This window comes from Humulus lupulus, chromosome 2 (genome assembly GCF_963169125.1).
Source record: "Humulus lupulus chromosome 2, drHumLupu1.1, whole genome shotgun sequence".
Lineage (NCBI taxonomy): Eukaryota > Viridiplantae > Streptophyta > Magnoliopsida > Rosales > Cannabaceae > Humulus > Humulus lupulus.
Genome location: NC_084794.1, coordinates 12,510,961 through 12,530,663, shown reverse-complemented (window position 1 = coordinate 12,530,663; position 19,703 = coordinate 12,510,961). Strand labels below are relative to the sequence as shown.

Genomic DNA, 19,703 nt, shown 5'->3' with positions numbered 1-19,703 from the left:
CACGTGTCATGCATCTCATGCATGACTTCTACTAATTAGGGGATTATCGCTAACCTCTTTACTTAATCATCTGTCTTAATCTCTCCTTGTCGCTCATAAAAGGACATTAAGGGATCATTTGTAAAGATAGGAAACCTATTTTTAATCCCCATTGTTACCTTGAAGCAAGATTATCCTCAGCTCAAGCTGTAAACTCTAAGGGGCCGTTTGGTATGTAGAGTTCAAAATTTTCACTTTGCTGGGAAAGCTGAGCAAGGTCATCTGATTGTCTGGGAAGCTACATTACTGTGTTTGGTTGTGTACTGAAATCATGTCCTGATTTCTGGGAATATTAGTTTTCTGTGTTTGGTTTGTGCACTAGAATGTTACCTTGATTTTTAATGATATTTGCTTTTTTTATGTTTTGTTAGACAAAATAATTAAATTTATAAAATTTGTACAAAATTAATAATAGATATAATAGTAAGATTAAATTTTATTTTTACAATATTATAAAATATATTATTTAATCTAATGATAATTGATATAATAGATATAATAGTAAGAATGTCAAACGGGAGAAAGAAAACTCCACACCACTGTAAATATGAGTATATATATATGTATACATATAGTCTTAACAAATTTTGTATTTCTTGAAAAAAAATCACAGATCGCCAGAAAAAAAAAAACCAAACATATACCATATATATATATATATTCTCTACAAATTTCACATATTTAGAAAGAAAAAAAAAATCAACTCACCTAAATATGCTGATTTTTTTTTTAAAATCAACCAGATCTTGAGGAATTGAAGCCTAAGGAATAGAAGCTGTTGACGCCGTTTTCCGTCAATCAGTGAAAGGAGAGCACGTAAACAATAACTGATAATGGCTAATTGAAATGTAACAACACAAACACACGATTTTTACGTGGTTCAGCAGTTAAATCTGCCTAGTCCACGAGTCACTGTTATTAAACTCAAGATTATCTCTGAAAATTCTTAAGCATGAATTCTTCAGAGTTTTCTCTCAAGGTTCAGATTTTCGGTCCCTTATAATGGTGCATGGCCTCTCTATTTATAGAGAAGGTTGCGGAGTACTATCCCACATATTTGGGTAGTTACTCTTTTCGTATAAATGAAATAAATAGCTTTGAATGCCTACAATCAGATATAAAAGGAAAACGTCCCCTGAAGACCAGGGGACGTATAACTGACTAAATAATATCCCACGATTCCAGGGATTTACAATAATAAATGAGAATTACATCTCGTATGGACAATACTTATGGATACTCAAGGTCTTTATCATATATCTCCAAGGCTTTAGCTTTCCAGGTTTCTCGTCAGCTTTCGACCTAGAGGCATCTCCCGAGGTCACATGGCTTTCGAGATCGTCTGTGCGTCGAGCTCAAGACCCTTGATCCGAGGTCATCCCTGAGGATGGATGCGTCTTCGGAGCTACCTTTCGAGATCATGAACACTTCGAGGTCATCATATTTGAGGTCGTCTATCCCTTGCAGGCTCAATACTTAATCCTGGAGCATACTCCAAACCTTACGAGTCCAATTGCTAGTGAATCCAACTTTCAAGGTCACACCTAACATGGCTCGAAAACTGGGTATAACAGAAGCCACAAATGCTGTTGAGCAAAAAAAGATGAGAGAAGGAGAAAGAGAGAATTGGATTCCTAAGCATTTAAAACTCACTCTTCATAATGTTTTTACTTTACCCTTATAAAAGAAAAACCGGAGTTTACTTTCCCAATTTTAAAAAATCTAAAAAGTGTACGAAACAAAGTATTGTTAACCACTTTACCATTCCCACTCACCTAAACTACTATAACAAACAGGCCCTAAGAGGATTGTGATTTTGGTAAGTCTACATCAATACAAGCGACTCGTGAACTAGCCCTAATTAATGATCAATCATCATGTTTTCTTTACTATTTTCTACAAATTTTCTCTTTATTTTGTAGTTAACATAAATTTGGGTCAACAATAATCATTTAGAATCGACATGTAGATAAAATATCCAAAATTGCATGTTATAAGATAATTGCTTTGCAAACCTGAATGTACTTGATTCCATTTTAATCGATTAATGTAATTTCATTTTCCTTCAAAATTAATAAATTAAGTTATATAGTACTATAATTAGGTTGACAAATGTAATTACGGGTATATTATTCAATTTATTCACCCAAACTATGCTTGCCTAAAGTGCCTTTTTTGACATCCAATATCGTGCAGAGGTAGGGTGTGAGACTGTGAGTGAGCGTGGGAGAGGGGGGGATCAAATCCCATTATATCAAATGCAGGTATCAGATGCCCTGCCAAGAGAGATTTTGCAAAAGTTGATCGAAAATTTCATGGTGGGAAAGAAAAGTAAAAACGTTCAAGTTGATACAAGGATAGCATAGTTAAAAGATGCCTCAGCCAGACTAACCAATCGCACTTAGGGCCACTACAGTTCAGGGAAGTTAGCAGCATACTTGAGATATCTTGTGTTAAGTTTGAAGGACAAGGTTTTGTGCAATTGCTTTCAAGGACGCACTTTTGGTGACTGAAACTAAGTGATCAAGTTCAAGACAAAGAAAGAATCAAAGAAAACTTCAAAAAAAAACGCATAAACTTAAAAGTCAGATAGAAAAAATCTCATCTTGCGAGTCCCCACATTATCATTTGACTTCTAAAACAGATAATAACTCATCCACTGAAATGGGCATAATACTATTTCATTGTCCACTGTGAGCATGAACACTAAAGGATGAAGATAATGGCAACAGGACAGCCAACAGCTCTCCCCAAGTTTTCATTCAAAGGAAATTTAGCAGATCACAGAAACATTGCTAAAAAGAGCCAAGTGGGTAGCAATGTAGATGGAATTCAAAGTCAAAAATACGTAGAACAAATCATTGAAGGTGCGAAACTATAACATAAAAACCAAATAAACTAACTTCCTTAGCAACATCATCATATTTTAAGCTAAGAGTAGTCTCTGAGGAGCTCACCAATGTCTCAAGTAAAACTGTTTGAAAAAATAATACGCGAAAGAGAGATGAATGGAATATATATATATATATATATTTAGAGGAATTTGATATCTATGTTAAATACTTAATAAAGCAAAAATGGCCAGAAAACCAACTATAACAATAATAAAGAAAAAAAGTTTAGTATATCTCAGTGTGTTACATTCAAGTGTTTTTCAAGCAAATCAACATGGCTTGAAGTAGAAAATAATATCAATATAACCAAGAGAATTGACATAATTATAGTAACAAACGAAGTGAACTAAAACTGTAAGGATAAAGCACTCCATAAATTAGAGCTAGCCATAATCCATATCCTCAAAACAAAACCAGACAAAAAAAAAAAGCAACCACTAAGCCCTAACAAAATTGAAACTTTATGAGAATCATATCAAGAAAGTTCTAACCTCTCTTTAGCTTCCTTCCCCCATTCTATTTCCCTTCCCAACATTATTATCTCTAATCAAATCAAATAGTAATCCGATCACCGACGCCTTCCGTACAACACATAGAGTACAGCAGCACCAGCAACAATGGCGGCTCCAGCAGACCCGGCAACAACAGGCCACTGCAAATTCAACCCCTTCTCTTCTCTCCCATTATACAGATCATCCACAGCACCATTAACGACCTTTACAGTCTTGTCCTTCACTTCTCTCACGACCGTCTCGGCCTTCTCCACTTCCTTCTGCAAGTAATGCACCTTTGCCTCCATAGCCTTAGCCTTCTCCACTGATTCTTTAAGCGCAGCCTCAATAGTCACTCTCTCCATCACCCACTTCTCGGCTTCAGCCCCACTATCAGAAACCAGAGATTCCAAATCCACAGCTACTTTCTTCAACTCAACTATTTGCCTCTCCTGTTCCTCCATTTGTTCCCTCATCTCCTCCTCAGCTCTAACTCTCTTGCTTTTCTCCTCAATTTCCTTCATCTCCAAAACCCCAATTTTCCTCTCCAATTCCCTCACCCTCTTCTCGCTCTCCGCTTTCGTCGTCTTCAAGCTCTCCACCTCACTCTCAATGCTCCCAATCTTCGCTTCTTTCTCTCTTAAAACCCTTTTAAGCTCCTCAACCTCTGCCGACGCCGCCCCGCCCTCGGACATGGCAGTGATCAGATCGTGTTGGAGCCTCGAGACTTCAGTCTCCAAATCCGCCGCTCTCGCCGCGATGGCTCCCAACGCCTTCTTGTCCTCTTCGAAACTCTCGATCTCCTTCTCCATCTCTCTCAACCTCTCTTTGAGCTCCGATTCATCGCTCCGCCCCTTCTCGATCTCAATCGTCAATTTCTTAATCTTCTCTTTCGTTTCTTCATTCTCACCAGCCAATTTCAGCTTCTCTTGTTCCAGAATCTCAACCTTTCGGCTCAGCTCCGCCGTCTGATCGGAATCGTAGAAATTCTCCGTCGCTTGATCGTCGACGCCATTCATCGCCGTCTCTTCCGCCATTCCTCAAAGCCTTATCCAAAAAAAAAAACGAACAGAAAACAATAAAATTTTAATAAAATAATCTGAGAAATAATAGAATGACGAGGAATTACAGTCAAATTGAAAAGCAAAGAGTGCAGTTGACACCGAATACAAAAGATTTCCGGGAAAATCCGAAGATTTTCTTTTTCCCCAAATTAAATTAGGAATTTTACAGAAGAAACGGACAAAAGAAGCTCTTTCTTACTATTTTTTTTTCTCGGGGTTTAAAGATTAATTCACAGTTGCGTCTGCTAGGGTTTCTAAATTTTGATACTGTTGGAGTTCAGATTTTTTCCAAAATTATTCTTCTACTTTTGCTTCCTTTAAGAAAAAGATTAAATTAAATAAATAGTAAAAAAAAAAAAACAACGTGGATACATGATGAGGAACGAACGGCTGAGAATGGTCGAAACCTTATTGGGTTGCACGTGGTTAAAGGTATCGGTCCCACCTCTTGGATTTTTTGGCTGTAATCTTTTATTTATTTTTTTTGAAGGAATAATCTTGTATTATTTTTTTTAATTGAAAGGAAAAATCTTTTATTTATTTGATAAAATTTCAAATATATTTTTTCAAAAGTAAAATTTCAAATATTTGAATGCTGATTTTTCATTAATAAACATTATGAAATTTTTTTAGTATAAATTTTAAATTATGTATCTTATATAAGTAGGGAAATTTCTACCAAGGGTCCTCAAAAAGTGTTTTATTAGTGAGGTTCTTTTGTGTTTTCTATTTGTGAATAGTTTTTTGTACGATTTTTTTAATGACCGTGTATATTATAATTATTTAGAGCACCTTGTAAATTTTCATAAAATTCCAAATAATTTAGAGTGTCGAAAACTAGTTTTAAAATAGGTTGTTGCACTTGTGACTAATTTTTTTTATATGCGTGGAAAACAACATATTTAAATATAGTTTTCGGTACTGTAAATTATTCAGAATTTTATAAAAAAATTCAAGATACTTTAAATAGCTACAATATACATGGTCATAAAAAAAATTACACCAAAAAACTGTTAACGGATCAAAAATACAAAAAAGTCCCACCAGTATGACTCCTACATTGGAATCTTCCTATAAGTAGATAGATATGTGCTATCTTTTGTTTTTTAATTATTTTAAAAAATATTATAATATATAAATATAAATTGATGAATAAGAAAATTATATCATATTTTTTATTATTCTTTCCAAAAAAAATATCTGTATTATATTATATTATTATTTTCAAATACAAATTATTTACAATTTTCATCAAATTGTAATCACTGTTTCATCATACTATCATTTTTTTTTAATTTTCAAGATCAAATTTTAATCTACAATAAAGTCACATATTTCAAATTTAACCTAATATGCCCTTTTAAAAAAAAATAACCTTTTATAATAACTTTTCTATTATTCCCCACGAAAACCATTGATCGCGCAAGTGACTTGGCCAAAGATTCCAAGAATCTATTCTTTATTATTCTTAATTAACAGTGTTAATTAGGTCGTATTATTATGTTATCCTTTTACATATTTAGCATCGATACATTTATATTTTGAATTACGCCAATCATGTTATCTTTTTGCATATTTAAGCATCGATGCATTTATATCTCGATTTAGGTCAATTATGATAAAATAATAATAATCACATTATAAACTTTTTTCAATGAATTTTCATTGCAACAAAAAAAAAATTGATAATTGTATCATCTTTATAAGTCCCATCAAAATAAATGGTTTTTTCATAAATTTTGATTTTTTTTATAGAGCTTTACATAAATATGTCTTTTTTTAAAAAATTAATTAAAATATAGAGAATAGCAGCAATATTTCTAAATCTGGAAAAATTAGATATGACATGTATTGATGCTCTCCTCTCCATATTCAAAAAGATTAGTGTTCTATCCGATAACCTACTAAATCTTAAGATACAATCCATGGAAAAATTTCTACATTATATTAATTTGTTTAATAGTCTGAATTTATCTTTGGTATTTTGCTTGTTAGCCTACATTTTCATGGAGGCATAAACTTTAATTATTATTTTTTTTCATTAATAAATCAATAGAGTTATTGATTGTTTTTTTAAAATATTATAAGGACTTTTATATAGCTAGTGTTGCTAGGAAGCTAATAAGAATTAATGGACTAACAAAAGATTTTCTTACCAACATTATTTTTTTTTCTCAACATCACTTGCTGCTATCACAGTCAAACTTATTTGATCATCATGTAAAATTATGGCTGTGAAAAATGGTAAATTTGATTTGTTAGCTTGTTTGTGCATCAGAATGAACTAGGTTACACAACAACAAATCATTAGGATGGAAATAATTAATAACTAAACTACCAAAAGTAACATAGTTCTAGATTAGAGAAATAAAACGAGTGAAACATATAATTTAAGGTATCAGGTTATTCTAGTATGATATAACAAAAAAATCATAAATAAGTAACTTAGCACTTATAATTGATAAAAGTAACAAATAATAACATAAAAGTAACTCGGAATAAAAAAAAAAGTCATAACAAAGACAGTAATAAAATGTAACTTCCACAAAAAGTAACTTATACTTGTTGAATACCATAAAAGTAATCTAGAATAATTATAACAACAAAAAGTAATTTGGTACTTATAATTTGACATAGTGATCATTATATTATGTGTTTTAACAATTAAGTGTTTATTATGAATTTAATTAGCAATTAATTCTTATTTTTAAAATTGGTAATGTGTATCATCATTTTTATATTTATTCTTTTGTTGGGTTATATTTCTTAAGGGTTATATAACAAACAAATGTGTTTGTATGTATGTGTATGGATAATCATTATTGTTGGTTCTTTACTTTGGTTAGTAGTGGTCGGCATCATTTGCCTATTTATCATACTAGCGGTGAGAATTGAACAGAAATAGAGGTGAGAATTGAAACGGGCCAATATAATTTTTTTATAAAAAGTTGGTCTCAAAATATTAGCTTATAGTAAAACAAATAATTAAAAGCATTTCGTAATAATTAGTTAAAAAGAAGAAACTTAGTCTAAAAATATTAATGCAACTATATCTAAGAAAAATATAAAATATAGAATAGAAAAATTTTAAAAATTAAAATAATAAGTCAAATATTTAAAATAAATAAATAAAAGCTATTATTAAAAAAATTAAAAAATATCTATTAAATTATAAGTTCAACCTTAATAATTGTGGTGAAATGTCAAATTGTCCCAAAAAAAATAACACAAAAATCTCTAAACACTAAATTAAGGAATAAAATATGGTTTTACTTAAAAAAAACCTTAAAAATATGGAAATATTTTTTCACACAACTAGCTTAAATTAAAGAAAATCCATAAATTAAGCAAAATCTCAAAATATCCATATTTATGAAAGGAAAATGAAAAAAATCCATATCTCACGTAATTTTTACTCAAAATAAAAGACATGATGGGGACGAGGATGGAGACTATTTCTAGCCTTAGACTATTAAATGGGGTGGAGGCAACCCCACATGACCTATTTGATTTTTTAGTTTTATTTTAAAACTATTTTACATCTTTTTTCATGTTTATTTATTGTAGCATATTAGTCATTTTTAAGAGATTTTTAATTTTATTTGAGATGGTATTTAGTATTTTGAATTATAAACTATGTGTAATATTTCTTTTTTCATTTTAAATCATGATGGTGTAACTTACCTTCGTTTATAATGAAAATTTTATATTATTTTTTAATTATATGGGACTTCTTAGGATTTTCCGTCAAATGGAGATTCTTCACCTTGTCCCCAACAAAGAATAAATCTCAAGATGGGTGTAGTACGGGATTGGAATGAGTAATGGGAGAGAGAATGAGGAAGCACTCCTCGCCAATTTTCCATTTTGTTGATATTCCTAAATCCAACAATAATTACTAATAAACAAAAATTACAAATATATTGAATCATTAATTTATATTTATAAAAATATGGAGAAATTTGGATTTTTTAGAAAAGATTATTAGTTCCAAAAATATGTTAATTAGGGAACAATATGAGAATTAAGAAAAGCAAACTTATGATGGTATTTTTTGAAAAATAATATGATAATTATGATATTTTAGCAAATAATAAAAGAAAAGGTTTTGGATTTTGAAAAACCATATGCCAATATATGGTATCTTTCAAATAATACTTATATTTTGTGGTACTTTTATAAATATTAAAATTTACTTTATAATGTACTTGAATATTTTCTATATGTTACCGACCTTATAAATACACAATTACATGATAAGTATAAAATTAATTATCTTTTAATTCCAATAACATAAATTTAATGATAATAATTAATATTTAATTAATTAAATACATTTATTTAATATAATTGAAAACTATTCATGATCTCCATCATGCATAATTAGGATTGTTAATTTAACCAGCAGAATAGGGTACGGAGATTCTTAACAATTCATTGCTTCCACCACGAATCTCCTCATTTTTATTTCTAAAATAAATATGATTAAAATATATAATATAGTAATTTATATATACAAATATATCAATTTACAAAAATCAGGTCAGATTTTTTAATTGACAATAATAACGTTTAGATTATTTGCTCTACCTTTCATCAAACTATTAAGCCTAGTTCCAACTACTGACCATTACTACATGCGCCAAACAAGATTGCAGCCATAAGTCGCTAGGGAAAGTCGTATGCTCATGTCAAAGTTCCCATAGGTTCGACTGTGACTATGTTTTCTGGTCACGACGAGGCCCATAGATGTTACCTTTGGAACTTGTTCTTTGAGAGGAACATAACCTAGTCACTCACTCCCTCTATATTGTCAGCGTTTTTCAGTGAGTTTGTGGGCATAAGTTTTTTCTAGCAACATGATCGGTCGTTTAGACTTAAGAGTAGTATCATTGTGACTTATACTTCGAGAGTATCATTTGGTAAAAGGTAAGCATATAGTTCTTATCGTCGCTGAAAAAGAAGATTATTTGAATGTGTCTGTTTTGTGTTATGTTTCAAAAGTAACTATTTTGTTACTTTAGAATTTGGTTAAGCAAAAATTAACTTAAACGAATCACTAAAATGTGTATTTTTGGCCATGATTAATGTAACTCAATTTGTTTGGTTCATTTAAAAAAAAAAAGTATTATAATTTACATGTAAACAACATGATTGACTAAAAAATGTATTATAATTTTTCTTTTAAAAGTTAATAAATAATAGCATTTGCTAATAAGTTATATGATAATTTATTATACTATATAATAACTAATTAATTTCTAAAATACTCTTGAAGGTGACTAAAATGTTTCTTGAATAAAATGAAGTCATATTTTAAAAGGTAACTAATTGGTGTCTTAAAGTGGCCAAAATATTATTTTAAAAAGTAACTAATTGGTATTTTAAGAAACCAGAATGTTATTTTTTTAAAACTAAGAAAAATGAAAAAATTCGGATAACGAACTTGCTTCTTTTTTCTGCATTGAGCTTGTAAAATCTCTAATTTTTTGTGGGATTTAATACACTCTTTATGGTATGTATACTTAACTTTAGCTACGTATTTTTCTTAAAAATCTAGTACACATTTTTTCTAAATTGAGGGTATTATTATTAAAATAGGTAGTAATTTCTGTAAATAAAAAACAAAGGTATTTTTGTAAATAACACCTATTCTAGGTATACCTTTTTCATAAATATGGCTTTTTAGCCATGAATATGCAAAAATATGGTAATTAAACTTTTTTTGGTTATGTATGGACAAATTTAATTAAAAAAAATCAGATTATGGGAAAAAAAATATAGCATAATAATGATTTTTTTACAAAAATATGGCGTAATAATGATTTTTTTACAAAAATATGAGAAAAAAATCTCACAAAAGAGAATACAAATTTTAAAAAGCCATAAAATAATACTTGTAACAAAAAAAAACCATATTTTTGAAAATTTTATTGAAAAACCCATATAAAATGCAATTTTCACATGAAAAAATCTCAATAATTTTCTCTTGGGAAATCTACAAAAATGCACTAAAAGTTAAAAAAAATCTGAAAAATATGGTACATTACAAAAATACGAAATTTTTGGATAAAATCACGGAATGGCAAAATTGTAAATACGGAGTGGCAAAATCATAAATAAAAGCTGTAAAATACAATTTCTTGTGATCAACGTTTACAAACTAGTAAATATATGTTACGAACTTGTAAATATCTGTTACATGTTTGTAAATAATATTTACAAAATCAGTTATAGAATTGTAGATTTTTTTTTTTTTTTGTAGATAAAACTTACAAACAAATTCGTAACTAAAATTTTTATTTTTGTAACAATAGTTTACAAGTCTAGTTTTACAACTAAGAAATATATTTTTGTAACTAATATTTACGAAAATATTTTATAGTTAAGAAATCATAAACAAAATATATATAAAATTATTATACTTTTTCATATTGTTACAATATTGTACCAAAAAATTACATGAACCATCATATTTATGCTATACAACTTAAAAATATAAATTTAAGAGATTCATTATTTATAAAACACTTTATTGAATATAGTGGTGAAATACAATATTTTTTTAAAAACAAGTTTTACATTTTTGTAACAACAATTTACAAAACTAATTTCACAACTAAAAAATTTATTTTTGTAACTCACATTTACATAAATATTTATAAATTTATTTAACATGATTATTACAAAGATTTACAAAACTAATTTTTTAACTTTAAATATACTTTTGTAACAAAACTTGAAACTTGGATTAGATTATGATTTTGGTTTAACATTGAATGTTGAGACTTAACTAGCTATGATTTAAAAAATATATATAATATTTTTATAAAGAATAATAATATTGTGATTATCTTTAACTATATATTATAACATATAGTTATTAATATTAATTTTAATTAACAGCATATTGTAATTTGTATAAATATTTATTTATTTTTTGAGTAATTGTATAAATATTAACTTTAATATTAATAAATATATTTATTTTAAATAAAAATAAATTAATCTACTTTATTTTATTGAAGGTAGTAATTATAATTATTATTACTTTTATTATTATATTAATTGATATGCTTAAATTCTTATTAAAAATTAAGACAAAAAAAATAAAACAAAGGTAAATATATATATATATATATACACAGTGGGTGGGGAGAGCCGTATATTTGGAATTTATGAATGGGAAAGCCGTATTTTTGTAATTTATTAAAGCTACCGTATAAAACAAATTTTTTTTTATATTACCGAGATGTAATTATACCTTTTCTCTTTCCAAAGGGCTTAATACACTTTTGGGCCGGGCCCACTACTTATATTGTTCAAAAACCATGTGGAAACTAGGTAGGATATGGATTTTTTTATTTTATTTTCATAAATATGGATATTTTTAAAAAATTCTTAATATATGGCTTTTTTCCAACTTAAGCTAATTGTGTGAAATTTTTTTTCCATATTTTTAAGTTTATATTGAAATAAAGCCAAATTTTATTAATTGGTTTAGTGCTTAGGGTTTTGTATTATTTTTAGGGGGCTATTTTTGTCATTTCACCTCATTTTTAAAGGATATTTATGTAATTTTATTTCTTTTTTTTTTACTTAACGTCACTTTTTTCAGATAATTGTTGGTTCCAGATTAGGTTACCTTTAGAAGTAACTTGATATATTATTTATAGATTAATTTACCTTCAATAGTATTCCAGATTAGATTGTCATCAAGAGTTCTAGGTTACACTTTTGGTTCAAGGCTACTTTTAGGTGATTTTGTTGTTATTTACATGTACATTTATGCTGATTTTTTTTTTATATACACTATATTACTTTATTCGACAAAAAAGTCAAGGAATCAAGCTAGTATTCATTTTTCACTACCAGGTTACTAGGTTACTGTTTCCAAAATTTATTAAGAGTCACCGTATTTGATCATATGATAATTTTAGGTACCAAGTTACTTTAATAAAAAAAAAACATGCAAAGAATACATGTAACTTTTTTCACTACCAGATAACCTATTTCAAAATCAATTAAGGCTCCCCTTGTTACTAAAGTAACATAATACTTGTATTATTAATGTATAAAAATGATATATGTCTAAGTAAATTAAATGAATCATTTCCTTGTTTTTTTTTTGCTTGTGTGACATCTCCATTGGTGGATTTCATAAAGGTGCGTAAACATGGTACTCCATCTCCTTGACACTTTTTACATGTGCAAGTTTTCTCTTGAATGTTGACTATAAATGTTATTTTTTCTTCAATAACTTGGAAAGTAATGGTGTTGCATGGTAAGACCTATAAAAAATACATAAAACAATGCAAAATCACAATTAGTAAGTATATTCTAATAATGTAACCTAGTACAAAATATTGTCCAATAATTCACAGTACCAGTTACTTTATTTAAAATTTTAAATTAAATTATATTAATTCAGAGTACCAGGTGAATTTGTTAAGCTAAAAAAGTCAAAATAATCAAGTTCCAAATTACTTTGGTCACTAATAGTTTTTTTTTTATTTGCCAAAATCAATTGAGGCTTAGCTTATTTGATCAACAAATAATGCATGTACCAAGTTACTTTGTTAAGCTAAAAAAGACAAAGAATCAAGTTCTAGGTAGGGATGTAAATGGGGCGGGTGGCGAGTCGGCCCCGCCCCACCCCGCTAAAGTTCCGCCCCGACCCTCTAAGCTTATGCCCCGACCCGACCCACCCCGTTAAGGCATTTGATGCGAGTCGGGTCAGACCCGCCTCGGATGTGATGGAGCTGGTCAGACCCGACCCGGTAAGGTTTTTTTTTTTTTTCTTTTTCTTTAATAAAAGAAAGACTAATTTTTTAAAATATGTTACAATATAAAAATAAATGGCAAAAAAATCTCTCATACTAGACATAAATGAGCTGCCTAATTTTTTTTATAAATGATCTTGCATACTAAAATAAAAAAATAAAAAATTAATATACTTCAAAGCAAAACATCAATTTTCGCCTCTATCTCTCTTAAATATACATTGTCTTATTTATATATATTTGGATCGTGGATCACTCTAAAGAATGATAGTAATTAATTTTTTTTTAAAAAAATCTTTGGATCGGGTCGAGTCGTGATCTGACCTGCTTCAATTGCTAACGGGTTGGGTCGGATCTCGACCCACCTCATTATTTCCCCCAATTATATTTGGACCAGGGGCGCCCCGTCGAGTCGGGGCTCCGACCCACCCCGATCCATCGAGTTTTTTTGCCATCCCTAGTTCTAGGTAACTTTTGTCACTACAAGTTTTGTTTTTGTCAAAATAAATTGAGACTCAACATATTTGATCAACAAACAATGCACGTACCATGTTACTTCATTAAACTAAAAAAGAAAAAGAATCAAGTTAAATGTTACTTTTCTCACTACCAGGTTTCTTTTGCCCAGAGTCAATCAACGTTCAACATATTTGATAAACAAAGAATGCAGGTACCATGTTACTTTTCTCACAACTAGGTTTCTTTTTGCTAAAATCAAACAAGGCTCAACATATTTGATCAACAAACAATGCATGTACCAGGTTACTTCTTTTAGCTAAAAAAATATAGAATAAAATTTTAGGATACATTTCTCACTACTAGATTTCTTTTTGCCAAAATCAATTAAGGCTTGACATATTTGATCAACAAATAATGACATTATCAACAAGTTTTTGAATCAACAAGCAATAAGTAGATTCTACTACACCTTTTTTTTTTTATTAAAACAATAGAGACCAAAATTGGATTTGATATTAATGTTATAAGAAATTTGGATGTGATTTTGATATTTTATAGAGATAGGGATAATAATTTACTACTATTAGATGTAATGCCCCGAATTCTCCGATGTGTTTAGCGGCATGAATAGTAGGCCGGGAGGGCCATATTTGCCTAATTATGTTATTAATTGATAAATGCATGTATATGTTGATTATATTATGATATGATGTGAAATGCATGCATGTGAGTCCATATTTCTTATTACAGGGGTGTGATGATAATCTGGCCCGTTGAGGGTAATTTGTGTATTTGGGTGCATAACTTGATTTGTGAATGAGATTCCATTATTATGGAGATATATTCGAGCTATTTGACATGAGACGGATATTTTTAGTAGATTAGCGGTTTTGTCATAACGGGTTCAATTTTGGGGTAATAGAAATGTTCATTTGGTGATAAATTGGGAATATTTGGGATCAGGGTGAAATTATGGAGGTTTTGACTATAATGTCCCCGGGGGTGTTTTCGGGACCCCGAGCATTAGGTTTTATTTGAGGTTACTTAAGTTTGAAGTAGCTGTCAGATAGAACGTACGATAAGAAAACCTTTCGTTCTCCCTTTTCAAGGTCTGTTTTACTGTTTAAGCATTTTTGATGAAATCTTGAGTTCTAGGAGTCGGAATCGAGCGAGGATCAAGGCATAGTGATCCTAGGAAAGATTAGAAGCTTCTTAACCGAAGGATTCGACAGAAAACAACCCAATTGAAGGTAATCGAAGTTTAAGTTTTGAGTTTTTCCGAGTTTCTAAGCTTTGAATTGATTTTGTGAATTGTTGAGTTTCTGATCCGTTTGAACCTTGGGTTTTGAGGGTTTTGATGCATGGGGGAGCTTGGGAACTTTGTTTTGATGATTGGGGAATGTTTAGGGATGATTTTGGAGGCTTTGGAGTGTTAGAAACGCGGTTGGGAATGGCCCAAGGTGGAGCGCTGCGGCCCTGTTCTTGAGGCGCCGCGGCCCTTCTTTGAAGAAGCAGGTGGAGCCTTTACCCTTGCTGGGCGCCGCGGCCCTTGCCTCTGGGAACCCTGGGGGCCGCGGCCCAAGGTGCTAGGGCCGCAGCCCTTGCCCTGTTTTCGCCCCGTTTGCTCGTTTTGACCCCGGGAACCTAGTTTTAGGCCTTGGGAGTGTCCTTACTACTTGGATTAGTTTGGATTGATCTCTTGGGGGCTAGATAATGGCTTGAGAACCCTTGATTATCTTGATTATTGATGGTATTCCATATGTGTTGTGACTAGGTAACCGCTAAAGGACTAAAAGCTAAACCGTTCTCAAGGGTCGTTCTTTTGTTCATTCTAGCTCGAATCAAAGGTAAGAAAACTGCACCCCAAATGTGACATGCGTGGATATTCATGAGGCATGTGACTGTGAGAATATGGACATGGATTGAATATAGAATGCTTAGCATATGTTGCTCATTTGTGCATGGTACTGACTTATTAGTCAGGTTTGGCAAGGGTGCTAGTATCAACTGTGACTTATTAGTCAGGTTTGGCGGTGGTACTGGGCACTGATCACGTTGAGCTGACTTATTAGTCAGGACGGCCTTGGTGTGTGTCACGCAATCCAGTAAGATTTGATCCAATCGATTGTTAGCATTGAATGACTCAAAGAGCATTAATGCCAGACCGACCCCAAGGGTCGATGAATGAAATAAGCGCTTGGAGGCTAGTGGCTTACTTAGCAGCCACTCTCCCATCTGAATTAGTGACATGCATGGCAGTCACTCAGTACGGTTATCAGAACCTGTTGAAGGCTAGTGGCTTACCTATCAGCCACTCTTCCATTTGATTTAGTGACTTGCTTGTCAGTCACTCAGTGTGGTTTATCAGGACCTCATGTGGTGTTCACTCATTTGTTTGAAGCTTTAAGCTCAGTGTGGTTATAATGATAATCATTTGATAATGTTTATATAAAGTGTTATGTTTTCTTGCTGGGCCTTGGCTCATGGGTGCTATGTGGTGCAGGTAAAGGGAAAGAAAAGCTCACCTAGCCTTGAGTGGAGAGCTGATGTGGTGGTGTGTACATATGCAGCCGCTTGACCACCACGGTCAAGGTGTTCTCAGAGGAACTAGGGGGTTTACCCTATTTTTTCCGCTTAGGTTGGCGGAACTGTAACTTTACAACAGTAGTGACCATTTTGTACTGAGAACAACTTGTAAATGTTTTGTTTAGCTCTGCAGAGCAGTTTGTAATGAAAATCTCCATTTCCCTTTTTATTGGTTTTATACCTTAGCTTGATAATTACACTTAGAGCACGTTTTTGACCAAAGGACTCAGGCAATGAGTCAAATTTCCGGTCCACCGTTCACCGTAACCGTTCTGGGGTAGCCAGGGCGTTACATTAGATATATAATGTAATATTTTATTTGTTAAGAGTTAGATCGATTTGATTGAATAAAAACTAAATTATTACCTTTATTTGTTCTCTCAATTAGATCCAATCAGACCAGAGGAATGTCATTCAACTTCTCCGGCAATCTAGTACCTGGTAGAGCAAAATACTCCACCGGAAAAAATGGAGGTTCTTAGATGGTCTAAAAAATATTGTGTTTGATGGGGAATGGGTTGATGAAGATGAATGTTAGCTAAGAGGATGGAGCCTGTTACTAAATGAGAAGATGGCGCCCTTGAGGTTGACGTTGATCAGAAAAAATGGAGGAAGTGGTGATTGAAATCAATGGGGCCGGCTGGTGTGATTGAAGATTATCGAAAATGTACAACAAAGTTCTGGTGTGTATCAAGAGAGAGAAGAAATTGACATATAAAGAGAAAGAATAAGAATGAAGTAATTAGGTTTTATGTAAATTTAGATTATGCTTTGTTTGGTAAATATTTTGTTTTTGAATTTTTTAAACATAAAAATAGAAATACAATTTTATTTTTGTTTCTTTATTTTAAAAAATTAAAAATATGTTTGGTAACTATTTTTGTTTTTTGTTTTTAAAAACAAAAAATAATAAACGCGTTTGATAACTTTTATATTTATTTCTTATTTAACAATATAAAATGAAATGCTGATTTGAATAAGAGAAGAAAAAAACTAAAAGTCAAAAACTGTTTAAAAAAATTTTGAAAGTGAATTTTTTTATTTTTAAAATTTAATAAATTTTGTTTAAAATTTTAAAAAATAATAAATAAAAATAGAGTTACCAAACACTATTTTATATTTAATTTTCAAAATTTTAATTAATTAAATAAAAATTTATTTTTTTAATTGTTACAAACAACACCAAAATTAAAAAAGTAACCATATTTTAAATCTTTAATTCCTATTTCCAGATTTTAAGAAAAAACTAAAAAAAAAAAAGCCACATCTATCTATATAATAAGTGTGTAGATAACGAAAATTTTTGGTTTTAATGGTTTTTATTTTATTTTTTTAAGGTTAACTTTAATGGAATATTCTTATATTTAACAGAATATGTTTATATTTAACAGTAATTTCTAAATACTTAAACTTAAAAAAATAAAAAAAATAATTAAAAAATTAAAATATGATATTTTTGAGATATTTTACAATGATAATTATTTAAAAATAATTAATAATTAAACAAATTAAAATATGATATTTTTGAGATGTTTTACAATGATAATTATTTAAAAATAATAAAATCATATGTTTTATAACTTAAATAAACATTTAATTAAACTTAAACTCACTCATTAGAATAATATCATATTAAACATATAATATAATCTACTGTAAATTAGCACCAAATTATTATTTTTTTTAAAAAAACTTGAAAGAAACTTAAATTTAAAATCCGCGTATAATATTTAATATTACATTAAACATATAATATATAATATCTTGTTGTCACTCCCAAATTCATAAACTAGAACAAACATAAACTTAAACAAAATAAATAAATTATATAATTAAAATACGATATTTATTTCAAAATTTATATAACATTAATATAAATTTAATAAAAATAATTAATAAATTCTACAAATAAAACTAAGCAAACGTCAAAACTAAGCGAACGTGCAAATATGCACGTTTCTTGTGTCTAGTATATCTCTTCTATATAATAAGTGTGTAGATAACGGAAATTCTTGGTTTTAACGGTTTTTTATTTTTTTAATGTTAACTTTAACGGAATATTCTTATATTTAACAGAATATTCTTACATTTAACGGTAGTTTGTAAACACTTAAACTTAAATAAAATAAAATAATTAATTAAAAAAATTAAAATATGATATTTTTGAGATATTTTACAATGATAATTATTTCAAAATAATAAATAATTAAAAAAAAAAAAAAAAGATATTTTTGAGATATTTTACAATGATAATTATTTAAAAATAATAAAATCATATATTTTATAACTTAAATAAAATTTATTTAAACTTAAACTCACTTATTAAAATAATATCATATTAAACATATAATATAATGTTATGTTAATTAGCAACAAATTGGTTTTAAAAAAAAAACTAGCAAGAAACTTAAATTTAAAATCTACGTATAATATTTAATATTATATTAAACATATAATATATAATCTCTTGTTGTTACTCTCAAATTAAAAAACTAGAACAAACATAAACTTAAACAAAAATAAATAAATTATTTAATTAAAATATGATATCTATTTAAAATTTATATAACATTAATATAAATTTAATAAAAATAATTAATAAATTCTATAAATAAAACTAAGCAAACGTGGATACTGCACGTTGCTTGTATCTAGTATATATATATATGTGTATAAGGCTCTTTAAAAATCCATATATTTAAAAAAAAAAGCCCAAAACCTATTGAAGTTAGGGCTGTCAATTCGTGTTCGTGTCGTGTTACCTGTTTATGACCCGTTTAATGAAAATCGTCATTCTGATCGATATGTCAAAAATTAATTAATCAATATAATGATTAATTTGGTTGAATTTTATGAAATAGTTCTCACAAAAAAGCTAAATTAGCTCGTGAAGTTTATACTTGTCATTTTATTTATATGAAAATGATTAATAAAATTTGTACAAATATTTATTTTATATATTTTATTAAATTTTGTAGTTAATCATGTCAATTCGTGTTGATTCGTGTCAATTAATCGTGTTGTGTTCGTGTAGTGTTATCGTATCATGACCTGTTTTGCCAGCCTTAATTGAAGTTGCCAGGTTTGTGGCAACAAAAAGCCCAAAGATTAAACAACATAATTTTAACATGAAACCTAAATTATATAAATATATTTATTTATATATAAATATATATTATTTAACAGAGAGTATTATTTGAAGGACAAGAAACATATAAACAAGATTTATCTTGTTATTCACAATAACACAAGGGGACCAAGAAACCTATTAGGTAGCAGAACAAATGATATGAAGAGAATGAGAATGGGCGATATCTGCGATGTTCCTTTTTTTTTTTAACAATGCTTTTATTTTTTGAATTTTAACTTCTTTTTACAGGTTGTCCA

At 29.4% G+C, this 19,703-nt stretch overlaps 1 protein-coding gene across 2 annotated transcripts; it reads right to left on the bottom strand.

The window, feature by feature from the left end:
* Nucleotides 1-3,135: 3,135 nt before the first annotated feature.
* On the bottom strand, nt 3,136-4,827 carry LOC133817298 (peroxisomal and mitochondrial division factor 2-like). Of its 2 annotated transcripts, none has more exons than XM_062249778.1 (2): nt 4,688-4,827; nt 3,136-4,471 (listed from the first exon to the last, which is right to left on the bottom strand). In XM_062249778.1, the coding sequence occupies exon 2, from the start codon at nt 4,459-4,461 to the stop codon at nt 3,502-3,504; it is 960 nt and encodes a 319-aa protein (XP_062105762.1). In that variant the 5' UTR covers nt 4,462-4,471; nt 4,688-4,827; the 3' UTR covers nt 3,136-3,501. The 2 variants fall into 2 exon arrangements, with proteins under 2 accessions (XP_062105762.1, XP_062105763.1); XM_062249779.1 differs by having other exon boundaries at nt 4,588-4,777.
* Nucleotides 4,828-19,703: the final 14,876 nt, after the last annotated feature.